The sequence below is a fragment of the Zea mays genome, chromosome 4 (assembly GCF_902167145.1).
Source record: "Zea mays cultivar B73 chromosome 4, Zm-B73-REFERENCE-NAM-5.0, whole genome shotgun sequence".
In the NCBI taxonomy this organism is placed as follows: domain Eukaryota; kingdom Viridiplantae; phylum Streptophyta; class Magnoliopsida; order Poales; family Poaceae; genus Zea; species Zea mays.
This window is the reverse complement of record NC_050099.1, coordinates 185,594,980-185,618,680: the sequence shown is the minus strand read 5'-3', so window position 1 is coordinate 185,618,680 and position 23,701 is coordinate 185,594,980. Positions and strand designations below refer to the sequence as shown.

Sequence of the window (23,701 nt, the reverse complement as noted above, 5' to 3'; positions counted from 1 at the left end):
ATTACATTCAGGGTTACAAGATATTACACATATTACATTTCAAATGTTTTTACAATAGCACCTAGTCTTCCCTAAGTACTACTTCTGCAGCTTCGTTCAGGAGTCGATCGACAACTTGATCCATGATAGCTTCAGCCATCTTTTTAATTTCATCGTCATCTTTAGGCTGAGGGCCCGGAGACGCTTCAGTAGGATCTGAGGGAGGACAGGATACGACTACATTACTATTACAGATTGCGAGCGAAGTTTAAAATCAAAAGTTACAACACAATAAAAACCATTAGTTAATACCTATTTGCCCTTCGGGCTCTATGTTTTTCTCAGCAGCCTCGGCTACTTTTCTAGCTTCGTGGATCCCTTTTTCGCTTTTCTGGATGATTTCTCGGGCCATTTCTCTACCACCATTGTCCCAGATATCGGTGAAAAATTTTCCCCCAACCATGCTAGCTTCGGCTGAAGGATCTTTTACATCTTCAACGGACAAGGTGGCTTCGGATTGCGATAAAATCTTTACATGTTCGCAGCCTTTTCCCTCCAAAATGGTGGCAATCCCTCTGGCACCTGAGAAAGCGCAGATGTCTCCGCGGCTATTTAAAATTTCTTCAAAGGCCTCTGCCTCGTGATTAATCCATTCGATGGGATCTTCGGGGTTGCCTCTTTTAAAGTTTTCTTCGCTCGAGAATGCGCCAACGCTGGCGAAGCTAGCTTTTATTTTCTTAACACACTCCATAGATTTGTCATAGCATTTTTTCTTGGACGAACGAAGCTCTTTAACAGTTTCTTCTAAATGATTTGCCCATTGGTCGCTAAGTTCTCGCCTCGTTTCTTCAAGTATGCATTCCTCTTTAGCTCTGGCTAGTTGTTTTCGAAGATCTTCAATTTCACGCTTCTGAGCCTCGGCTTGACCTCTAAAAGTAGCTTCATCTTCTTTTATTTTATTTATCAAGGAATACAATATCTTATCTTTTTTAAGACCTTCGTTCCGTAGTTCAATAACTTCAGAACGAAGGTTGCTCAGGGCCATAACACACCCTTCATCTTCGGCATCTTTTTGGGCCCTGAGGGCATTGCTAAGTATAAGGCCCTGCAAACAAAAATGAATGTGTGTCAATAAGTTTGAGCAAATGAAAGATTTTGGTTTCGAGAAAAAACACAAAGGCCTCATTTTTTGTACCTTTAAGCTATTATACGCCAAGCTGTCAGCCAGCTCGTTTTTTGACAGCACTGAGAGCCCGTCTTCTAGTGTTGGGAATCCGAAGCTCTTGCTCACCTCCCGACAGACAGAAATCTCCTTGTTGTCAGGGAGACAATACAAGAAGTCTTCTTCTCCACTGCCGTTGAATATCAACGCCCCCTTAGGATATTTCAGTTTTTGGGCGTAAAACTGGGCCTCTTGTTTTTCCTTTTCAGACAGCTTTTTCCCCGAAGCATGTCGAAGAATATAGTCAGGGACTGTGGGGGATGCTTCAGGGGCAACAGCACTGATTTCTTCAATAGGAATTGGCTCTGATATTTTTTCTTCCTTCGTGGGCTTTGAAGGCCCAGCTTCAGTCTCAGCCTGTTGCTTTGGAGCTTCAGCATCGAAGACTTCAGTTTCTGCTTCGGATGTTTCAACAGTCTTCTTCGGAGGTGTGCTTGAGGATTTAATTGTTTCCAGAACATCTAGCACATTGACCATTCTCTTTCTTTTCGGAGTCACCGCAGGCACCTTTTGATTTTTTATTGTCTCAACATTTGCTGAAGGACTTAAAACTTCTGATATTTTTGATCCCTCAACTGGTCCTTTTACTTCTTCCATTTTTTCTGTCGATGGCGCTTCGGCCATCTTTTTGGTTTCTGGTAACAAAATCTTTGGTTCTTCCAATTCTATTCTTGTTGGCGCTTCGGCCATATCTGCGACTTCTGGCAGCAAGGTTGGCTTGGTTGGCTTTGCAGCTTCGGTGGCTGAAGAGGTCTCTCCGGTGAACTCAGGCACCGAAGCTGGTTCAATATAGCGTGGCCTATGTGTGAGGACCTTTATCTTTTTTCTTTCCGGTGCTGGTTCACTAGGAGCAGCTGCAGCTTCTTCTTTTGCAGAGGTTGTGCTTTTTCTTTTCTGCCCTCGGATGGGATATCGATAGTCAGGGTAGACGAACCCGATTGCGTCAAACACTCGGTTCAGTCTTTTCTTTTTTCGGCCTCCGAAGGCTGCTGACAGTGCAGTATCTTCGGCCTTCGAGTAAGCCCCAAGTAGTTCATCACTTAAATTTTCAATGCTTTTTAGCCAGTCATCATCTGGCTCAATGAATTTATCTCTGAACTTGAAAGTATACTTCAGCCTGATAAGTCCACCTTCGCCAGCCTCTTTTATGGTCTCTTGTGGCATTTCCCATTTTTCCGCGAGCGGCCATACTCTGAAGGCAATATGCTCTTGGACCAAATCTCTTGTTCCAATAAGAGAACAAATAACTCCGAAGGCTCTCTGGCATTCTTCGGCGGCTTCATTCATCTCAACCTTCGGCCTTCGCAGGCCGAAACTTTGCCAAATAGGGCGCATAATTATACCTTTAATGTATTCCCGTGCTTTCAGGTCATTCTTCACATAAAACCATTCTGTCGTCCAGTCGTCGGGCCATCTCTTCCGAAACGTTGGCACGGGGCAGCTTGACCCAGACCGAGAAACGAAACTGTAGCAGCCAAAATTATTGTGATACTATTCCTTACCCCAGGGTTTTGTCTCGTATGATAATTCGTGTGTGTTGCAGAAACTTTTCGCATCAGGTTCCAGACCTTGGCTTCTCACGGCCCACACGAAGATATTTAGCCTTATAATTGCTTCGGGGGTAAGTTGATGAAGATAGACTTCAAATATTTTCAGCACTTCTACGACAAAGCTGCTCAGGGGAAATCGTAGTCCAGCTTTCAAAAAGCTTCGGAACACTACGACTTCACTTTCCTCAAGGGTCGGACAAGTTTTTTCTCCTTCGTCAGCCCTCACAATGGATAAATCCCGGAAGTACCTTCCCCTCATGTTGACAAGATGATTTTCTTTGATACCTGACTTGCCAAAAACTGAATGGCTTGGTCGCCAGGGGCGATCTTCGGAGTCTTCACCACCACTATCCACATCATAACTGTCGCTGTCATCAGTATCTTCAGACAAACCTTCTAAAATTTTTTTGGTGATTTTTTCTGTATTGGTCTTCGACATTGCTATAAGAAACCCCAGATTCTTCTCTTCATCGAGACTCAGCTTCATCTCAGCAGCAGCCTTCTTATCTTCAGACATCTTCAGAGACACTAAAAAACTGTTTTCAGCTCCGAAGCTTAAAAACTTAAAAAGCTAAGCAAATCTTGGTACGCAAGAGCTAAAAATTGAGTGAGCGAGAACAGCTGGCAAGAGAGCGTGCCAAATGAGCTCGCGGTATGCTCTTATTTATACGCCCAGTGCGTGAAAGATTGAAAGACCCCGCCTGTCAGTGAATGTTGCTATTTTAGCAAAGGGAAGGTGTTTTTGCGGACCTTCGGCTTAAAGCCTTCGTCCATGTCGCAATCTGAATTTATCGATTTAACAAATTAACATTGCGAGGGGCTACTGTTGGGGGCCTTCGGCTCCGAAGGTCCTCAAAAACAGGATTTAACAGTGTTTCTGGAGTATAATGTGTGAACAGGTATCTTTGGACCCGAATCAGTACCACAGTGGGAGAAGCTCAAAGAATACGAAGGTTGATACAGCGCCGAAGAAGTGAGCAGGAAAGCTTCGGCGTGACTGCAGAAAAGGAAACCGACTTAAAGATGAAAAGGCTATTTAAACCTCGGTGGATTACTATAGAACTACTACCAAATGTAAAGGGCATGGATGTAATTTTATATGGGTTGTGTTCCGTGCCTATAAATAGGTGAACAGTACCCTCGTACTGTTCACGCTGACTTGGCATTTGCTTTTTGCGTCACGCTTGTACTTTTACTTCCTTCCAAGCTAAAGGTACATCTGTAACTTGATGTCGTTTTTATTCTTCAATAATAATAATACAGAAATGAATTGATAACAACATATAATTGCCTACATTTTACTTCATATTCCATATTTCATATGCTTCTTCTTTTATTTAACATATACTGCGATGATGAAGGTATGTCTTTCATGACCTTCGTCTGAAGATCATTATATCCTAAGGGAAATAATGCTTCGAAGGACGAAGGGTATTAACATTTAACATCTTGTGTTGCCTTGTTCTTAATTCATAGTATTTGAGAACAAGTCCCCAACAATAAGGTTGACTATGCGGTGGCCCTCGCTGTCATTGGTTATTTGGAGCCCTTCGGGGCTCCGGACGGCTGGCGTGCCGATGACGTGGTAGAACACGTCGGAGGGCAGGGACTCGCCTCTGGCGGCAGCCTTGGCCAGTGCGTCGGCCTCTTCATTCTTGGCCCGGTCCACATGCTGCAAGGTGAATCCCTTGAATTGTCTCTTGAGACTTCGGATGGCCGCGAGATATTGCATAAGTGCGGGGTCCTTTGCTGCATAGTCTTTCTCGACTTGGCCAGCAACTACCTTGGAGTCTGGTCTGATAATGCAGGTGGTGACCCCAAGGGCCCTCAGCTTGCGGAGGCCGAGGATGACTGCTTCGTATTCTGCTATGTTATTTGTGCATCTGTCAGATTCCAGAGCGAAGCTGAGTCGTGCTGCATATCTGTGCTTGACCCCGGCGGGTGAGGTGATGACCGCAGCGGCGCCTGCCCCCGCATGGCACCATGCGCCGTCGCAATGGATCGTCCAAACCTTCTCTGCGGACGGGTCCGGCTGTGTTATTGGCCCAGTCCAGTCGACGACGAAGTCTGCCAGGACTTGTGACTTGATGGTTGTCCTGGGCTCGAAATTGATGTGGTAGCCGGAGAGTTTGGCCGCCCACTTGGCAATCCTCACCGATGCCTCCGGGTTTCTGAACAATTCACCGAGTCCCCTGTCTGAGGTGACTCTGACTTTGAATGCTTCAAAATAATGGCGCAATTTGCGCGAAGACATAACGACTGCGTAGGCAATCTTCTCCAGTTCTGTCATGTTACATTTTGATGGTGTTAGCACTTCGGAGACGTAATAAACTGGGCACTGCCTGATCACGCCCTCAACTGTCTGCTCCTGCACCAGTGTCGCGCTGACCGCATGCGGCGAAGCCGCAACATAGAGCAACAGGGGTAGCGAAGAGTCGGGGCTTGTAAGAACTGCCAACTCCGACAGGTACTGTTTTAATGAGGCGAAGGCCGCTGCCTGCTCTGGTCCTCAAGCGAAGTCTTTTGCGCCACGGAGAGTTTTGAGGAAAGGGAGACTTCGCTCAGCGGACTTGGAGATGAATCTGTTGAGGGCGGCCAACCTGCCCGTCAGGTGCTGGACGTCTCTGGCGGACTGTGGAGGCGTCATGTTGATGATGGCCTGGATTTTGGTTGGGTTGGCCTCGATGCCGCGGTGTGATACCAGGTAGCCCAGTATTTTCCCTTAGCGAACGCCGAAGACGCACTTTTCTGGGTTCAGGCGAAGTCGTGCGTCTCGCATGTTCGTGAATGTCTCGGCGAGGTCGGCGAGGTGGTCCTCCTTGCTCTTGCTGGCGACGACGATGTCGTCCACATATGTGAATATATTTCTGCCAACTTGCCCTTCGAGCACTGTTTTGGTAAGCCGGGAGAAGGTGGACCCGGTGTTCTTGAGTCCCTCCGGCATTCTGATGAAGCAATATGTGTCGAAGGGTGTTATAAAGCTGGTGCTAGCCTTGTCTTCCTCTTTCATGTATATCTGGTGGTAACCGGAGAAGCAGTCGAGGAGTGACATGACTTCGCATCCGGCCGCGCTATCGACTATTTTGTCGATCCGCGGCAACGGGAAGTTGTCCTTTGGGCAGGCTTTGTTGAGACTGGTGAAGTCGATGCACATTCGCCACTTGCCGCTCTTTTTCTGCACCATTACAACGTTGGAGAGCCACGTGGGGTAAGCCACCGGCTCGATGAATTTGGCTTCCAGGAGGCGGTGTACCTCTGCCTTGCCGGCCTCTGTCTTCTCGTCGGACATTTTGCGAAGCCGCTGTTTTTCGGTCTCACTGAAGGGTCGATTCCCAAGGTGTGGTCAATTATGGATCGGCTGACCCCGACCAGGTCGAGGGCTGACCAGGCGAAGACATCTTTGTTCTTGGACAAGCAGTAGAGGAGTTTCTCCTCCTCATGCGAAGTGAGGTCTTCGCTGATAGTGACTGTCTGCTTGGGCGTGGCCTGGTCGAGGGGGACAGTCTTGGTCCCGTCGTTGCTCTGCAGCTGTGCCTTGTCGTGCTCTTTGTCGGTTGGGCTGACGGACGTAGGGACCTCGCGCTGGGCCGTGAGGCAGTGCACGTTTCTTTGTCCGGGGACGAAGTCCCGCTCTATGTTGCACGCAGTCTGTTGATTGTCGTAGACCGCAATGGCGCCTAACGGACCTGGTATCTTCATGCACAGGTACAGTCCGTGAATGGCTGCCTCAAACTTGTTGATGGAGCCCCAGCCCATGATGGCGTTATACGGGTACACCATATCGACGATATCAAAGGTTATTTGCTCACTTCGGGCATTGGGCGCTACACCGAAGGAGAGAGGCAGCTCTATTTTGCCGACAGGAAAAGTGCCCTTGCCGTCGAAACCATACAATGGGTTGTCCGAAGGCTTGAGCAGGCTGTGGCTTATGCCCATGCGGTCGAAGGCATGGAGGAAAATAATGTCTGCTTGACTGCCATTGTCGACTAGGACTTTGTGCAGATCCCAGCCTGCCACGCTGCAGTTGATAACCATGGCGTCGATGTGGGGGGCGCTGCGCAGGTCGACGTCTCGTGCGTCGAAGGTTAGCGGTACGTGGGACCACTTCGTCTGCACGACTGGGCCGGTGATGGCGACGTGGTTGATGCTGCGGTAGTGGTCCCGCTTTTGCCGCTTTGTGTCGAAGTCAGTGCTGGACCCCCTAGTGATCATATGAATGACTCCGCGATACGGCTGGTCGGCGAAGTCTTCTTGTTTTGGGGCGTGGGGGTGGGGGATGTTCTGATGTTGCTGGTGTGGAGGTGGGGGTGGAGGAGGTACGATTTGTACTTCCTGGTGTTGTTGGTATGCGTGGTGCGGTGGATGCGGGGCGGGGGCGTGGATGTATGGTGGAGGGGGTTGCTGATAAGTGTGCGCGACAACTCTGGGGTTGTCGGCTGGCTGCGCCCGTGCCATCCTGTCTTTGGTGGCCTTCGTTTCTGGGCAGTCTTTGGTTTGGTGGGCGCAGTCTTTGCCATGAAAAAGACAGTAGAATCGGCGTGGCGGCTGTGCACGCCCCCGACCCCTACCGCGGGTTCCGTTTCCGTGGCCCTGGAGGGGATACTCCTGGCGGCGAGGGGCGTCAGCAGCGGGGTGCTGGCTGGCGATGTTGTGCACTTGCTGCTGGTTGCGGCCGTCTCGACCGGAGTCTGGTTGCGGAGTCCTCGTCCACGTGCGGCTGGACTGTGGAGTGTCTTTGGGTTTCCGCTGAGACTCAACATTGCGCTGGTGGAGCTCTTCAGACTTGGCATATTTTTCAAAGAGCTGATATAATTCCTGGAGGTTCTTGGGCGGGTCCCTGATGCAGCGGCTGTAAAGGACGTCGGCGCGAAGGCCACTGATGGCGTAGTGGATGGCGATCTGGTCATCAACTGAGGGCAGCTGTGACTTGAGTGTAAGAAACTTGCGGTAATACTCCCGCAGAATCTCTTTTTCTAGTTGTTTGTAGAGTGAGAGTTCGGCCAAGGCGTCGGTGTCTGGGCGGTACCCTTGGAAGTTGAGCAGGAATTTATCCCGGAGGCTTCTCCAGGAGTCAATGGACAGGGGAGGCAACCTGGTGAACCAGGTGAGAGCTGGGCCTTCGAGGGCGATGATGAAAGACTTGGCCATTGTGGCGTCGTCCCCTCCGGAAGATGCAACGGCGACCTGATAACTCATGATGTATTGTGTTGGGTCAGTGCTGCCGTTGTACTTGGGATAGGTCCCTGCCCGGAAGTTGGCGGGCCAGGGCATCACTTGCAGATGTGGCGCCAGGGGACTCCGCTCGTCGAGGTAGTTGACCCCTTGGAATGGCGCGGCGTGTGGGAAGGTGTGGTCGCGCTGGGGAAGCGCGGGTCTTCCAGTTGTGCGCGCTGTTGCAGGGGTGGCCCATGCTGCAGGCCAAGGTGGCCTTCGCGCATGTCTTCCAGTTGTGCGCGCTGTTGCAGGGGTGGCCCATGCTGCAGGCCAAGGTCGCCTTCTCGCTGCATCAGCGCGATCTCCCGCTCAAGGTCCTGGGCCTTCTGCTCTTCGTCGCGTATCATTTGCCGCACCTTGGCTAGTGCGGACACGCGCTGGCGCTTGGCCTCCAGTATCTCTTTTTGCCTCTGGAGATTGCGGTTCTTGAGGCGCAAGGCGCGCAGCTGTAGCTGTTCTTCCGCTGAGACGCCGAGGACCTCGCCGTCCTCGGTGAGGTCCGCGCCCTCCGGTGGGGCGAAGCCTGGGGGGTTGCGATTGTCCTTCAGGGCCGCAAGTGCGGAGAATGTCGTCTTCAGTAACCTCGTGGTGAGTGGAGTGGGTGAGGGCGAGGGCCTTGCCTTTTTTGCGGCCAGCAGTGCTGCCTTCGCAGCCTCGTCAGCCTTCGAGTTAACTTTCTTGGGTGCCATCGCGGGTGGTTTTTTCGTCGCACGAACGGTGGGCGCCAAATGTTGGAACTTGCTGTCTGTTGCAAGGGGATCCAACGGGGGTGTGTAGTGACGTAAACAGGGTTCTCGCGCAAGATGGCAATAGCTCTGTTAATCTAGCCTCTCAAGGGCACTGTGCGGGGGTATTTATAGGTATCTGAGCGCCCAACGTCCTGTGTTAAGGACGCATGTGCCCTCAGACACCTAGGTTATCCCCAGAATATTCCCATAAAGCGGGGTTACAGACTGTAATTACAGGGATGCCTTTACAAATTAGGCCCGTAACGCGCAGCGACCACGCAGGGCCTGTTACAATGGGCCGGATCACACGTGGGCCTCCATGCTGGACGAGGCCGCACGGTGGGATGACCTCGTCACAGGTCTTCGTCCGATGTCGTACAGGGCGAAGGGTGTCCCTGCCCGCTGTCTTGTCTCCGTTGGACCAACGACTACGGCAAAGGCCTCGAGCGAAGGGTGGCGTCTTCGTCTTCGCCCCAACAGTCGCAGAGGACGTGGTCATCCAGAGCGTAGCGGCGAAGGGTGAGGAGGAGTAAGTCCCGCCAGCGTGCATAGGACGACGACTGTGGCTCCAGGACGACAGGAACCATGAGGCGAATGTTTTGGACACTCCCAGCCTGAAGGTGGAGCTGAGCCACGAGCGGGTCAGCCGGGTCATGCCACAGCACCGGGGGGGGGTTGGTGCGGGGCCCGGTTCCGATGGTCGGTGCGGTCGGGACGCCGTACACTCCGCCCACGGTGTCAGAGGAGGTGACCCGCCGTCGTGGGTCGCAGGCGAGACGAGGAGCTGTTCCGCCGCGGCAATCTGAGCAGCGATAGCACCGGCGGCCTCGCGCTCGCGCTCCCACACGAGAGTCGCTTCCCGCAAACGGGCCTGTCCCGCCGCGTGCTCCGCACGGGCAGCAGTCAGGGCGGCGACGGTGTATCCCTGGTGGGCGACCGGTGGAGGAGGAGGCGACGGATCGACGACAGGATGTGGATCGACGACCAGCGACGGGGGGATTGGCGGGGGAGGGTCCTCCGGACCGGCAACCCCCACGGGAGGCACATCCGCCACAGCCGCAAGGACCGATGTGGTGCCCGTCGTGGTGAGGGCCCCACCGGCGGCGATGGGCCCTGCCCCCCACGACGGCCTGAGTGCAGCAGCAGCGGCAAGAGCGACGGCGGCGAGTCTGCCAGGAGATGCGGTCCGTACCCAGGAAGAGAGGGGAGGGAACTCGACATCCATGGGAGGGGAGCAGCGGTGGGCCTCGAGTCCTCCTAGCGCGGCGCGGCGGAGAGCAGGGAAGACTTGGGCACGCTGGCGGCGCTCGGGGCGTCGTGACGGGCGGGACAGAGGCAGGGCGGGCGGGGGCGCGTGCCTGGGCGCTCCTGGCGGCGCTCGCCTGGGACAGAGGCAGGGCGGGCGAGGCCGGGCGGGCAGAGCGGCTCCGGGCGGCGCTCGCCTGGGACAGAGGCAGGGTGAGTGGTGCCGGGCGGGCAGAGCGGCGCACTGGCGGCGCTCGCCTGGGCGCGGCGACGGCCTGGGCGCGCGGGGTCGTGGCTGGGCGGCGATTCGGCTCCTGATGGCGGCTGGGTGAGAGAGAAGGGACAAGGGAGGTGGTGGCTGTAGGGGAGGGAGGGAGGAAACCCCTGATACCATGTTTGAGGTAATTGATTGATGCATAAAACTAACCCTAATGGGTAGTTATATAGTGATGTACATGGGCCACATGGCATATACTCTAACAGAAATGATGACATATATATATATACCTAATGGTCGTCTCCATATGTGTTAAAGCAAAAAAAAAACTGTGTGTGTTTTGGTAGGGTTGGCTAAAGCAACGATGATGCACGGCAGCCTCCATCGTTTAGGATTTGCCGCTGAGATTTTGGGGATGCTTTGGGTTTAATTGTTTGGGCTATCATTGCTCAGTTCTTGTTTTCATTTTTTCTCTCTAATAAACTGTGCAACTCTGAAGTTTTTGAGCTGTGTTTCCCTTATAGACCGGACGAATTCCTTTTCTTTGTCAGTAAAGAGCAGGAACTCACTGGACTCTACAAAGAGGTTTCAAAAAGGTATCGGTCAAATATTTGCATCTGAAATTGTCAGATGAAAGCAAAAGGAGAGTGGCTGCGGTTGCAGCAACAGAGTCCTTGTTCAAAGCAACAATAAAAAAAATTAGGTTTTAGAGCAGAGCCTTCAGAATGCTGTTGTTCAGTTTCAGATGAATCTTCACAAATCTCTGGGAACCGTCACCGTTAGGCGGTATCACCCATAACTATATACATCAGTTTTCTTTTCGGAAGGACCAAGCACATTCAGCTAACTACACATCACCATTGGAGCAAGTATTATGTACAGTTCCATTTCTTGGTTCTGTTTGCAAATTGGTGTAAGGTGAACAAAAAACAAACAAGAGATCTGGTACAACAAACTGTGCAGCTGCGCGTGCAGAATTGTTTTGTCGAAAGCCTTTGTCTTCTTAAGAAGTTGCGGTTGATTTCTCGGGTAGCCGACAGTATAAAGAAACCTGGCCTGCAAAGAAAAACATGTTATCCTATGATCAACATGCAAATCTGTTGTTTAAAGAAGATGGCGCACAGTCAAGGAACGAATCTGCCGGATTTTCTAACCACTCCTTATTTGTTTATCTACGCGTGCCCATCTACCACCTATTAACCAGTTAAATTTTGAATAGATAAAGGGCACTGAAGTTTGTCAGGACCGACACTTGAAATCGTTAGCCCAAGGAATACGAGTGCGCACTTTTAAATGTAGTTTTCTTGAATCAGTGTATAAACAAAATCCAACACTCCTATTCTGCAGGCGGTTTTGAATATTTTCCCTGTTTATAAACACAGAAAACGAGCTGCAAGAAGAAGTGGAGAAGTGACATGTACTTATTACAGGACGTCAGTGCTGAGATCTGGCTGCTGCAGCCCCGTTCCTTTGGTCCTTGAGCTTGGCTTCGACTTCAGAGAGAGCCTTCTTCACGTCCTCGTTCTCCGGCAGTTCTTGGATCAGCACCTGGTAGTCTCTCAAGGACGCTTCCCATCTCTCCAGCTGAGGAACACACACGACAATAACAAAACACAACGGCAAAAATGAGATGACCCGATTGCGCTTTCGGCGAAAATACTTCCCGCACCGCACGGGGGAGACTGCAGTTGCCGAACAGCTCAACAGCAGCCTACTAACAGCGCACCTTGACGTTGCAGTCGGCCCTCCTGAGCCTCGCCTTGCTGTACGACGGGCGCACGACGAGCGCGCCACTGCAGTCCTCGACGGCCTTCTCGTGCCGCCCGAGCTTCGCGTGGCACGCCGCGCGGTTGCAGAGCAGCACGGCGTTGCCGGGCTCCCTGTCGAGGCCCTCGCCGTACGCGGCGCACGCCTCCACGAACTTGGCGGCCTTGAAGAGGTCGTTGCCACGCAGCCGCGCCGCGGCCGCCGCCTTGGCCCTCCTCTGCACGACCGCCACCTCCCGGTTGCTCGGGTCCAGCTGAAACGCCGTCTGCGCCGTCGCCACCGCGTCCTCGAACCTGTCGTACGTTGCGTGGTCACGAGAACTAAAGCGTCAGCCACGCCACTTCTCTTTGGCTGTGACGCTGTGTCTGTGTTCGTGCATGAATGCGTTTCTGTGGGGCATACAAACCTGCCAGCAGCCATGTCGACCTGGGCTCGCACGATGAGGAAGTAGGCGTGGCCGAAGGTGCCGAAGAACTTGGTCGACTCGTCGACACCGAACCTCGGCGCGCCGGCGCTGCTGAGAAGCGAGTCCGCTTCGTCGTGCCGCTGCAGCCTCAGCAACGCCTCGGCTTGCAACGCCATCACCTGGCAGAGTTCACCGCGAGAAGTTCTCACGCGTTTGTCAGAATGCTGGCCGCACGTGCACTATACAGGGTTTCATGCAGCAGTGTGGCACATGTCGTGGCGGACCAGGGCGCTGACCTGTGGAGCACAGTCGGCGCCGTCGGACGCGGCGGCCTGCGCTTCTTGGAGCACCGTGAACCAGTTCTTGAGCCTTCGCGCGTCGTTGCTCTTAGCGATGCGGCTCTTCACCGACTGCGCACGGGAAACGTCTGCGCTCGCGGATTCGTTGGAAGATTGCTTCAAGTGGTAGATGGCTTTGTCAGCTTCTCCTAATCTGAGCAACACGTAAACGAGTTGTTGGATATCATAAACCATTTGATAGCTCAACAAAGGGCTGTTTGAAAGCACACGGTTTCTAAGAAACTGGTTTATAAGAATTGATGTGGTTTCAAACATATCAGTTTATGTCTCAGTTTATAAAAACTAGATTATCAGTTTCTTAAAACCAAGAATCTAGACTCTTCTAGCTAAAAGATAATAACTAGTTTCTTAAAAACTAGGTTGTACTAAATTATATTCCATCTGAAAGTCATTTTGCTACACAATGAGTTTCTATATATACATATTTAACCGACTACAATTCTATATTAATAAGTATTTCCACGGTTTTGGAAACATACTGCGGTATTATATACATAATGATGTTCGGAAAGCTAGTTAAAGTCTCTTTTTCAAAACTAAGTCCCTGTTTGTTTGGGATTATAATCTATGTAGATTATATAATCCAATATAAATAAGCTAGTGAGGAAACAAACAAGCAACTTATCTGATAAGATTATATAATCTAGCACTTGAGATTATGATAATCCTATAAGCTCATCAAAGGGTGCTTATTTCAGCTTATTTTTTATGAAAGACCCACTATCCATGGCAAGTTGATTAAAATTACTTTCAATTGCCATCCAGTTGTACATAGGCGTTCTCATATAAGTAAAACAACAAAGGATATTGTTGTATTTGTATGCATATGAATAATAAGCCGAGTCCAAATAATCTGAGCTAACAAACAGTAGCACCTAGCTTATTTAATCCAGAGCAAATAATCCAGATTATATAATCTAGATTATAATTTAGATTATATAATCTATAAGTTGAAACAAACAGGGCCTAAGTATTACAAATAATATAGTTGTTTTAAGGTATTCTAAATTTAGGTCTGGACCTTAATTTCTTAAACTATAGTATTTTAAACTATGGTATTTTTATGACTAGAGTATACTGTAGTATTTTAAAAATTATGGTTTTCAAAAACTTTGTTTTAAAACAGGGCCTAAGTAGTACAATGGTGTGGGTATCTGATTCGGTGATTCCTAATGACATCCTAAAATTTTTTGTTGTGTAGAGAATAGTGTAGGAAAATGATGGCAGATAGTACTTGTTCTCAGAGTTTTCAATTAATGCAATCATGAACTTGAAAAGGAGGGGTAGCATGCTTGCCGAGGAAGTGATTAGCTATTCAAAGCACTAATCAATGTGGATCTTACAAATTGCTAGCGTAAATTAAGGCAGAACGTTGTGTACTTTGCGGTTGACCTGCTAATCCAATCAGAACATATGCCTTCACTCCATGTGTGTTGGAGTGGTCCGGTGTGGTGTGAAATTTAGTTTAAATTTGACACAAACCCCTCCAACACACATAAATTGAGGGAGATGCATGTGAATTTAAATAAGGCATAAACGTTTTGATAATGTGGTGGTGTTTTTAAGAACAGAGATAAGAAGTGAGTTTTAGGAGGACAAAACTCTCCTGATTCGGCTTCTAACTCAATATGAGTCATAAAATTAAATGTCTACAAAAATATAACTATATATAGAATTATATATATATATAGAACAAAAAACAAAACTATAAATTTAAAGTGATAGTTTTATTTTATTCTACACTTTCTCCTGCGAATGGCTTTTAAGGTGAAAAAAAGTGGAATCGATCAAGAACGGATAATTCTGTTCCTACGCACCATCTTCATCGTTCTAAAACCAAAGTGAGCGGTGACGTAGAAGTAGACAATATTTTATTAGCTAAGAATTATTATATAGGACTTGCTATATTTTAGGTGCTTGAAACATATAGTATGTCTTTCGGGTAACCATTTTCACCGTTAATTTATGAACATGTAGAGTTGAGATTCATATTAAAGCAGAAAAAAAATCAAGCAAGAGGATGGATACATTATATCTTGAAGAGAAGCTAGAAATCAGACGTCTAAGAGCAAGTCTAAGAGACTAGCTAGATCATTTTATAAAGGTAAATTTGGGTATTATTAAAAAATAGCGTCTACAATAGACTATAAATGACTCTTCAAATTTAGTACCTATTCAATATTTATTTCTACACAGGCTCTCTATTTTTGGATAGCCTCCTTCACTCATCATACACAGATCTAAATTTACAGTATGTTGAACTAGTCTACTTTTTTTAAGTCTATTCTAAAGAATAGTTAAATTAGTAAATTTGACTAATCTTTTGCAGTTGCATTGCTAATTGTTACAACATACAATTATTCAAATTAGTGTTTTTATAAGGTCATAAAATTCAATTTTTTATTTGTAGCACCTTTATTCCAATGGTGTTAATATTGTGTTTTGTAGTCATGAACAATGTACTTTGAATAAAATTAGCGGCCAATGATGTCAATTTCAGATGCCGGTCAGGATCAAACTATGTTGTACAATAAAATATATGAGTGTCATATAAATGGCCAGTGATGGAACGTTTGAACGTGCACCGTTGAGTTCAACTACCATTGCACAGCAAAGAAAACGAAAAAGAGAAACAAAAGCAAACGCCTTCGGCCTACTCCACAAAGACTACGATCACAGAGTCCAGTACTTTAAATATTCTTTTGTTCAATGTTGTAGCAGTATTAAATATTGCTAACTAAAAGCAACTTGTACTAATATCGAATCGTATGTATAATTAACTAGTAGATAGAAGAAATGATGCATGCACTGTCACGATACAGTTGGTACGGAAGAGTTGAAACACGATTCGAGGAACAATGACACAACGGAGGGGGACGACGAGAAATTTGTATGGCCTCTGATCTGAAATTCGGCGAGATGTGCCACGTACCTGAGGTACAAGCCGCCAAGCCGGTGGTGAGCGCGATCGTACGAAGGGTCGATCCGGACGGCCTCCTTGCAGTCGGCGACGGCCTCGATGAGCCGCCCGAGCGCGGCGAGCGCGGCCGCCTTGTTGCTCCAGTACGCCGGTCGCCTCGCGTCCATCATGATGGCCTGGTCGTAGAGCGCCACAGCCTCCTCGTAATGGCCCTGCCGGTACTCCTCGTTGCCCATCTCCTTGAGCTTCTCGGGGTCCGTGCGGTGCGACAGCGCCCGGCACAGCTCGCCCGCCGCTGCCGGCGTCCTGGGCTCCCTGACGATGTTGCCCATACCGGAGGACGCGTACCCGTTGGGCGGCGCCTTCCGCTCGTTCGCCGCCGCGGTGCCGCCGCGCTCTACTACGGGGCTGCGCACTGCCGTGCCGGTGGCGCCCGCGTTCAGGTTGCCGAGGTTGCGGTGCAGCATCATGTTGCCCGAGGTGGCGCGCACCAGCTGCGTGGTGCCCTTGACCCTCTGGTGGTCGAGGATCATCCTGTCCAGCTCCGCGGCCATGCCCGTGTACTCCGCCGCGGGCTCCACGGCGGGCCTCGGGCCGCCGGCGCCGTTCACCGCCTTGGTGACTGTCCTGCCCCTGCCGTTCGCCGCCGGTGGCGCGGCGCGGGCGACGGCGCCGTTCTGCGCCGCCGGCACGGGCACGGCGTTGGGGCGGCGCGCGAGGGAGGATGCGTCGTGGTGCACGGCGGGCTTCTGATGATGCGCCGGGTTCGCCAACGGCGCCACGGCCGGGGCCTCGTCGATCCGGTGGAGGGAGGTCATGGATGCGGAGCGGCGACGGCGGAACAGTCCGCTGTAGATGCCGAACATGGCGCAGCCGGTCGGCGGGTCACGCGGCTCCGTCATGGCGACCATGACCGTGGCGACGTTCGCGGCCGCGCGGCCCCGCGGAGCGCTTCGCCGTGCGTCGTGAGTCGTGCGCGTGGGGAAGGCAGGGGATGATGGGCAGTGCCAAAGATGGAGAGGCAGCCAGAGCTAGGAGGTGTGCTGGCCGTTGGCTCCTGGTTGGCAACCAACGACGACGGGTTCCACAGTTGGGGTGGGATTGTGGGAATGTGGGCAGCACGGGGATTTTTAAACTGCGTGTGTTACAAGAAACTCCCTTGTGTGTGTGTGTTTTGGAGCCGAGAGGCTGGGACCGTGGACCCTCCCGTGCAGATGTGCAAGTTCTCAGTTTCTTCTTATATTTTCAAAAATTATTTTTCTCTACATCCATCCTTTTTTGTTTTGGAGATGTGCAGTATTCTCCATTGATTGCTGCGGGGTCATGGAGACAAAGACAAGGACAACGCGTTCGTACTGTGCAATGTTGTTTTTGTGTTTAAATGGAAGAACGCGCAATGAGGAAGTTCGTTTATAGCAAAAAAAAAAGAGGAGGAGGGGGGGGGGGGGGGGGGGGGGGGGGGTGCTAGTGCAAAACAAACTATGCGCTTACAAAGAGTGCGTGTGACAATGCGTCCATGAGCCCCATCTGCTCTATGTGGCTAGGGACGCAAAAAAAAGGACAAGGTTTGGTTAGGGGAGGATCCATAGGGGTACAGTAGCCCATGGCCCTTGTTTAGGTTTGTAAAACCTCACACAACTAATGTTCATTTACTGTTAAGTATAAAAAAAATAGCTTGACCAAATTAGCCATGTCCTAGATATTCTCGTCGGGTCGGTCCAGTCCTCCATACTTTCGCCCTCATCTTTAGTCTAGACTTCTCATTTATTTGTTCGACCATATTCTATCTGACGTTGCCTGAACCAATCCGCATGATGCACCTGCCACTGCCTCCTTCCCAACGCGTGACACTGCTCAACCCCAACCCCTTTTCGCCATCCTCACCCCGCTTGTCATCGTCGTGCCGTTGGTCTACCTAGCAGATCTGATCTCGCTCGTCATGACGATGCATCCTCGGTGATCGACGAGCTTGGTGAACCATCGAGCTCTAGCTCCCTATCGGAGAGGCAGTTTGACACCGCCACTTTCCCAGGGCCCATGCCATTTGAGGAGATAGGCATTCGACACGTACGTACTGCTTCAATTCGGTCAGGAAAAATATAGTGGTATGTTTGCTTCTTTTGTTTATATAGTTTTCTTCTTTGAACTTGTATCGTATATTGATATAAAACTTGAATTCTATACACCAGTGGTTTTTTACGATCTTGCTTGATTTTGTCACGTGGTTTTCTGAAAGATCTCTTGTGGGTTTTGGTGGTTTGGATGACAATCCAATTAAAGAACTAACATGTGTGCTAAGTGTTGAACAGTTGCATAGTGTGAAGCTTATAGAGTTCAATACAAGTGTTCAAGTGTGACGGTCCAAAGGCTGAGTTGATCATGGTTGTGGACATCACAAGTAAAGAAGAACATTATTTATGTGAGACTCGGTGTGATATCTTGGAGACAACCGGTCATGCTAAGGATGGAGGCAAGAAGAACTTCGAGGTACCAAGTGCATAGGGGAAGGTCATGGAGGCTAAGGTACCCAAAGCTAGGGTTGAAGAAAAAGACTTACAAAGTCAAGGATGATCGAGTTGAGAAGAGCTATGGTGCATCAAGGATCACTACCTAAGGACGCGACTTACAACCAATAAGGTAACATCTATGGTTATGTGGTGTAAGTCATAAAGCTCAAGCTCGAGATGTGGGATAAGATCACTAGAAGGAGTAGTGTCAAAACTAGAACCTGGAAGCAACCCAAATGAGCTAAGTACATCTAACCTTTAGTTTGGGTTGTTCCTATGTTTGGATGTGTTCTGTGTGACCTTTGCAGAGTGTTGGAGCTCATAGATGGCAATCTAAATCAAGTCATGGAGACTTAGAGTTTTGGAGTCCAACATCGACCCCAAACAAACCAAAAAGGGGCAAAACAATGAAGAAGGTTAAGGTATGCAATTTTGAGTGATCAAATATGTTGCATATACCTTCTACTATGCATATGGCAACTTGTTTTTGCTCTCTAACCATGTTTGTAGAGAAAGTGTCATTTTGGAGCTCTGTATGAGGTAAAATAGAAAAGCTAGAGAAGATGTGAAAAGATGTATGTTTCTTACACTTAATCAATTGGATTAAGTGCTAACTATGTTTATCTAAGTGCTATGGAACCCCTCAAGAAAAGGCAAAACAATTTGAAGAAGTTTAGCTCAAAAGAGTTAAATTTGAGACAAATTGTGGCTCACCGGACTATCTGGTGTGAACCGGACTCTTCGATCAAACACCGGACTATCTTGTGTGCCTCAGATAGGCTCCAGTGGCTCTTTCCTCGACAGACGCTAGCCGCCAACATCTTGTTGACGCGACAGTTGTCTGGTGCCAAGTCCCAAGAAGGAAGGCAACCAATCACGCGGTATAGTGAGTCCGCAGATAGGGAAGGTTTTGGAGCATTCTTTGGAGGAAGCAACGACTCCGAGGCCCTTTGGGACTATAAAGGGGACCCCTAGACGCTTCCAATCAGTACACAAGTACAACCAACAAGTGTATACATTCTCCCTCTCTTGTGTATCTCTATAGTTTGTATAGTGGCAAAGTAATAAGCCATTAGAGAGACAAGAAGTGCCGCTAAGAGCTAGAGCAAGATTCTGAGCGCATTGTTACTCTGCCGGAGTGCTGTCGAGAAGATTGTAAGCAGCTGCGACATCGTTGTAACCAGCATCGACATAGTGGAAGGCTCTATTTGTCGCATTGATAGATCTGAGCAAATGGAGGACGAAGTAAGATACTCCAAGCCAAGGTGTGACTAACTCCAACATGGACTAGGCAAGCATTTTAGACTTGGTCGAACCACGAGATAAATCCGAGTGACTGTGTGCTCTGCTCCGTGTTGTGTTCTATCTCTTTGTCTTAATTACTTTTCTACTTGTACTTTATTACTTATATGTGGTATAAGTTGTCTTTGAAGTGCATGATATTTTGAGACAGGAACTTCATTTCCACTGCGACCTACTTGACGTGATATTCTTTCCGCTGCGATCAGACTTCAACTAGAGTAAGATTTTTGGTTTTCAAGTCATTACTTTTATTCGCCTATTCACCCCCTCTATGCGACATCTAGATTCTATTCTCGAGTAAAGGGAACTTTTATTTTCTTGGCCCTTAAAAAATTTTTGTTCTGCGTCCGCCACTAAATTTGGTATAGCTGAGGTGTCTGTTTTTAGCTTCTCATATGGCCATCTCTTTCCTCCCTCATACTCCCTCGTCTCGTCGCTACCCCATCCTTCCTAGCTTCAGCGGCGCCCACGCCACCTTCATCATTGTCATCAACCACATGCGTCGCTAAATCTAGCTTCTCTTTAATTTCAGATCAAGTGACACTTCCATCGTCGAGCTCATCTCCGGTGAACCAGTCGCCGCCGCCAGTTCGGTCTGACTCTCCTATACACCTCTTTGTAAGCTCGAAAACGATAAATCTCCTTACCCTTAAGGCCTTAACCTCAAACCTGAATCAGAAAATGAGGAAGAAAGTGGCCGTCTAAAATCATTAGACTATCTACAACAACTTATACATCGTCATTCTCATATTTAAAATCAACCCTACAAATAGTGTCGTCTACATTACAAAATAGTATTTTTAGTTGACTATATGAGTGGATTGTTGAACATGGTCTTAATGTTTGATCGTTATATCTTTAAGAAAAAGAAGTGTATCCAACTACCAATTATTTCTTATTAATTACGCTTGTTAGTCATTCCATGATGAAATCTTGAAGGAAATGTTTCGATTTCCTTTTTCTAAAAAGAAATATTTCGATAAACCTGATTAGAATTGTTGGTTGAACTGTAGCGATGGTTTCCTCATTATCACTAGGGCTTGCTCGGCACAACCTAGTGCTGGGAATTAGACCGGTCCGGTCCGAGTTTATCGTGCTTCAAGCCAAGTGGACTCGTGTCAAGAAGTTCTAAAAAACTTTCGGATCATACTGTGCTAACCCAAAAAAGTAGAAACAATTATCGACGTGCCTTAATTGAGTCATGTCATCCAAACCTAGCTCATATAGTTGAACCACATAAAGTCCATAGTTTACTAAATTCAAGATATTAAATAATGTGAACATTCGACCACAAAAAGTCCAAATATTACACGGGCCGATGACCGAGTCGGACCGAGCCGGCACGAGCCCGGTTCACTACGTGTCGTGCCAGGTTTGTGATGGGTCAAACCCGTGTCGGGTTTCGGGCCGTCTGGCAAGCCCGGTCCCTTTCTATAGCTCGACAGCATGGCTTGCACGTATGAAGGTAGAGCTCACGGCTGTTGAGGTGCATGCTGAAATCCCCGGCAGCTGGAAGCAGAATGTTTCCTCTTTGCTGGGGCAGGATCGGACGCGACCGCACGACACATTCCTGCTAGTGGTAGGGCATGCAGTACCCTCTCGGCCGGCCTTACATTATTTCTCTGTTCTGTTCAGGCACCAACCCCGACCGCCGGCAACTCCCGAAAACGTGTTGGATCCGACGTGCAAAACACACGGCCCGAGACCCCGATTGCGCAAAGCGTCTGCCGGCCAGTCTCACGTGTTGTTTTTGCACCCGATTTGGTCTTGTTTTCTTACGTTCCAAAACTGTCCCGCACCCTCCTTACATATCGTATAGAGTCCGATTTTTAAAAATGTATTAAGTTTTCAATGCGATATACTCATGCATTTGCTTGTGTAAAAAGGGATTAAAAAGAGACCTGAAGCTGAAACTTCATTCCCGTCATGGGCCTGCGGCCGACAAATCGGACAGCGGTTGCTGCATGTTGCATGGGTGGGCTGGATTGCTCGGGCCCAGACTGGTGGCTGTCCCTTATAAGAGAGTCAATGGGATTGGGAGGTGGAAAAAAATTAATAAATTAGTTCAACCGATGGTAAAAGCTAGAATGATGATAGTAACATCATCTGTTCATATAATCCTTGAGCAATCGTATCATTCAACTTCTGTTATGAACATTTTGTACGAGTAACATTTTGATGACTCGATTGCTGACTCGTGTGGATGTCATCTCGGTGATTCTAGCTTGTTCGGCTGGCTGTATCCATAGAGAGAGAAAAAATAGTGTAGAAGATTATGCAGTGGAGCAAAGGCACCCAGCACTGCCGCCGGGTACATGATTATACTCCCAACTCCCTTCCTCAGAAAGTCAGCGCTGCTGCACGTGCACGGCTTCCGTTCCGTCCGCCATGGAACTGCAAGCAGCATATTTTACAGATGCACATATTTATCCCGTGCTCACGGTCTCAACTCGATCTCGTGCGTCAAGAGTCCAAACAAACGCCCCAGTTAGATGTCAAGCAAGGTACGTAGATAATAATGTTACTACATATATGTACCGAGCGACGGATGGTAGCTAAGATTCTGCCGCGCGTCCACGTCGAGATAGAGGCGCACTACTTGACTTGACCCAGCTTAATTTGGAATTTGGAGTTGTCCACAAGTTTCGGGTGACCGCGACCGGGAGTGGCGGATCGGGTGTGCACTGTGCAGGCCCTGAGAGCTCGGACGCCAATTCTTGGTATCAACTACGGAGTACGTACTACAAGACTCGATCGGTGGTGGAGAAGATAAGGTTAAAGGTGGCGTCGATGAAGTGCCCAAGTCAAAACCGCCACCACACTGGCTATGCTTCGACGCAAAGCTTCAGGCTTCAGCCTTCATGCACAGTCAGTCTAAAGCGACTAGTAAAATAAATATATTTGTTGCTACTTGCTAGTATCGGTGAGGCGACGACCCATTTGCTGAGCGATCGGTGAGTTGCCCGCCCCTGGACTGGAGCCTGTCGCTGACTCGCTGTCATCACTGTCTCTGGCACCGTACAATGCATGGCACGATTATTCCAGTTACCACATGCCAAGGCCAAGTTCGTTTTACATATATACACGAAATTCCCTGCACGCGCCATTTCGTGCCATCCTGACACGACCGACCGGAAAGCAAAGCTGCGGCCTCAGCCCACGCCGATGTACTCCTTCGACTTGGAGCAAGACCACACGGCGGCGGCAGCGCGCACTACCGCCACGACGACCTACCAGCCCTGCGCCCGCGGTGCCCGCTCGCTCCAGCTCTCCGGCGCCCACCACTACCACCCCGGCGAACAAGCACTCCGGACCGCCGCCGCCGTGCGGCCACGGCGCGCCAAGAGTAGCAGCAGCAGGAAGCACGCGCCGTCGTCGTCGCGCCGCTCCTCGACCACCGTGGTGGCGACCGACGTGAGCAACTTCCGGGCCATGGTGCAGGAGCTCACCGGCTTCTTCCCGCCGCCTGCCGCGGTCTTCCGGCCGCTGCCGCGCAGGGTGCACGCGACCAGCCCCAGCGTCGCCGTCGCCGTCGCCGCGGGGCAAGGGTGTGGCTGGGAACGCCGTGGAAGTCACGGAAGCTCGGAGGCCGCAAACAGTAGCACTGCCGGCGGTGGCAGCAGCCCCGACGAGGGACCGGCCGTGCCGCCGCCTCTGGTGGTGGCGCCGCAGCCGCAGTTCGCGCCGCTGGGCGTGTTCGACGGCCTGCCCGACCTCGGGTCGCCGGAGTTCGGCTGGTGGGGAGATCTGTCCATCGATTTTTAGGCCGGCCGGTACTCGGTGTGGCACAGGCTAGATTTCATGGGACGATTATTCGATCGAGGAGGGCGTTTGCTAATTTTCCTTGTGTTCAAGCGTGTTGTATATGTTTATTATCGCTATGTGCACGTGAAGCCACCCGTGGCGCAGTAGTTAGTGCTTGTTGTTGTTTTCACACATAATCATGCTTATGTAATGTAATGCAAATCACATCTCGATCGGTTGACTTGCTTCGTTTTTCTATTTATTACGAAGTGATTATATTACTGTCACAGAGGGCGGATAGGTATCAACCGCTTGGAACAATGGGCGTGTCAGCGTTTTTATTATTTTTCCTGCCTGTTATTAAAAGAGAGATGCAGACTAGGATAAAGAGCGGAACCGATGGTAGATGCGTGGACGACTGGACACCCGCGCCAGCTGATTTGAGAATATCCAGATGTGTTGCTTCAACTCGAAAGTAATCAATTCAAATTCATATAAGGTCTTGTTTAATTATTCTCAGTACATATGAATTGAATAGGAT

The 23,701-nt window shown here is 49.5% G+C and overlaps 2 protein-coding genes across 3 annotated transcripts; one reads left to right on the top strand and one right to left on the bottom strand.

Annotated features, from left to right (window-relative positions):
- Window positions 1-10,845: 10,845 nt before the first annotated feature.
- Window positions 10,846-16,903, bottom strand: LOC103654247 (TPR repeat-containing thioredoxin TTL4). 2 transcript variants are annotated; one of them, XM_020552752.1, is made up of 6 exons: window positions 15,620-16,903; window positions 12,625-12,820; window positions 12,329-12,507; window positions 11,882-12,215; window positions 11,584-11,739; window positions 10,846-11,211 (listed from the first exon to the last, which is right to left on the bottom strand). In XM_020552752.1, exons 1-5 carry the CDS (start codon window positions 16,516-16,518, stop codon window positions 11,590-11,592), a joined length of 1,758 nt encoding a protein of 585 aa, XP_020408341.1. In that variant the 5' UTR covers window positions 16,519-16,903; the 3' UTR covers window positions 10,846-11,211; window positions 11,584-11,589. The 2 variants fall into 2 exon arrangements, with proteins under 2 accessions (XP_020408341.1, XP_008679299.2); XM_008681077.3 differs by having other exon boundaries at window positions 11,577-11,739; window positions 15,620-16,894.
- Window positions 16,904-22,322: 5,419 nt separating this feature from the next.
- LOC103654246 (uncharacterized) lies at window positions 22,323-23,415 on the top strand. Its single transcript, XM_008681076.4, has one exon. The coding sequence runs from the start codon at window positions 22,444-22,446 to the stop codon at window positions 23,179-23,181; it is 738 nt and encodes a 245-aa protein (XP_008679298.1). The 5' UTR covers window positions 22,323-22,443; the 3' UTR covers window positions 23,182-23,415.
- Window positions 23,416-23,701: the final 286 nt, after the last annotated feature.

Bases quoted from the DNA above. Each gene is read 5' to 3' on its own strand.
- LOC103654246 (XM_008681076.4), top strand. From the start codon at position 22,444: ATGGCACGATTATTCCAGTTACCACATGCCAAGGCCAAGTTCGTTTTA.
- LOC103654247 (XM_020552752.1), bottom strand. From the start codon at position 16,518: ATGGTCGCCATGACGGAGCCGCGTGACCCGCCGACCGGCTGCGCCATG. The intron at 12,821-15,619 runs GTACGTGGCACA...CGTGTTGCTCAG, and splicing joins CTTGGCGGCTTGTACCTCAG to ATTAGGAGAAGCTGACAAAG. The intron at 12,216-12,328 runs GTTTGTATGCCC...AACGTACGACAG, and splicing joins GTCGACATGGCTGCTGGCAG to GTTCGAGGACGCGGTGGCGA.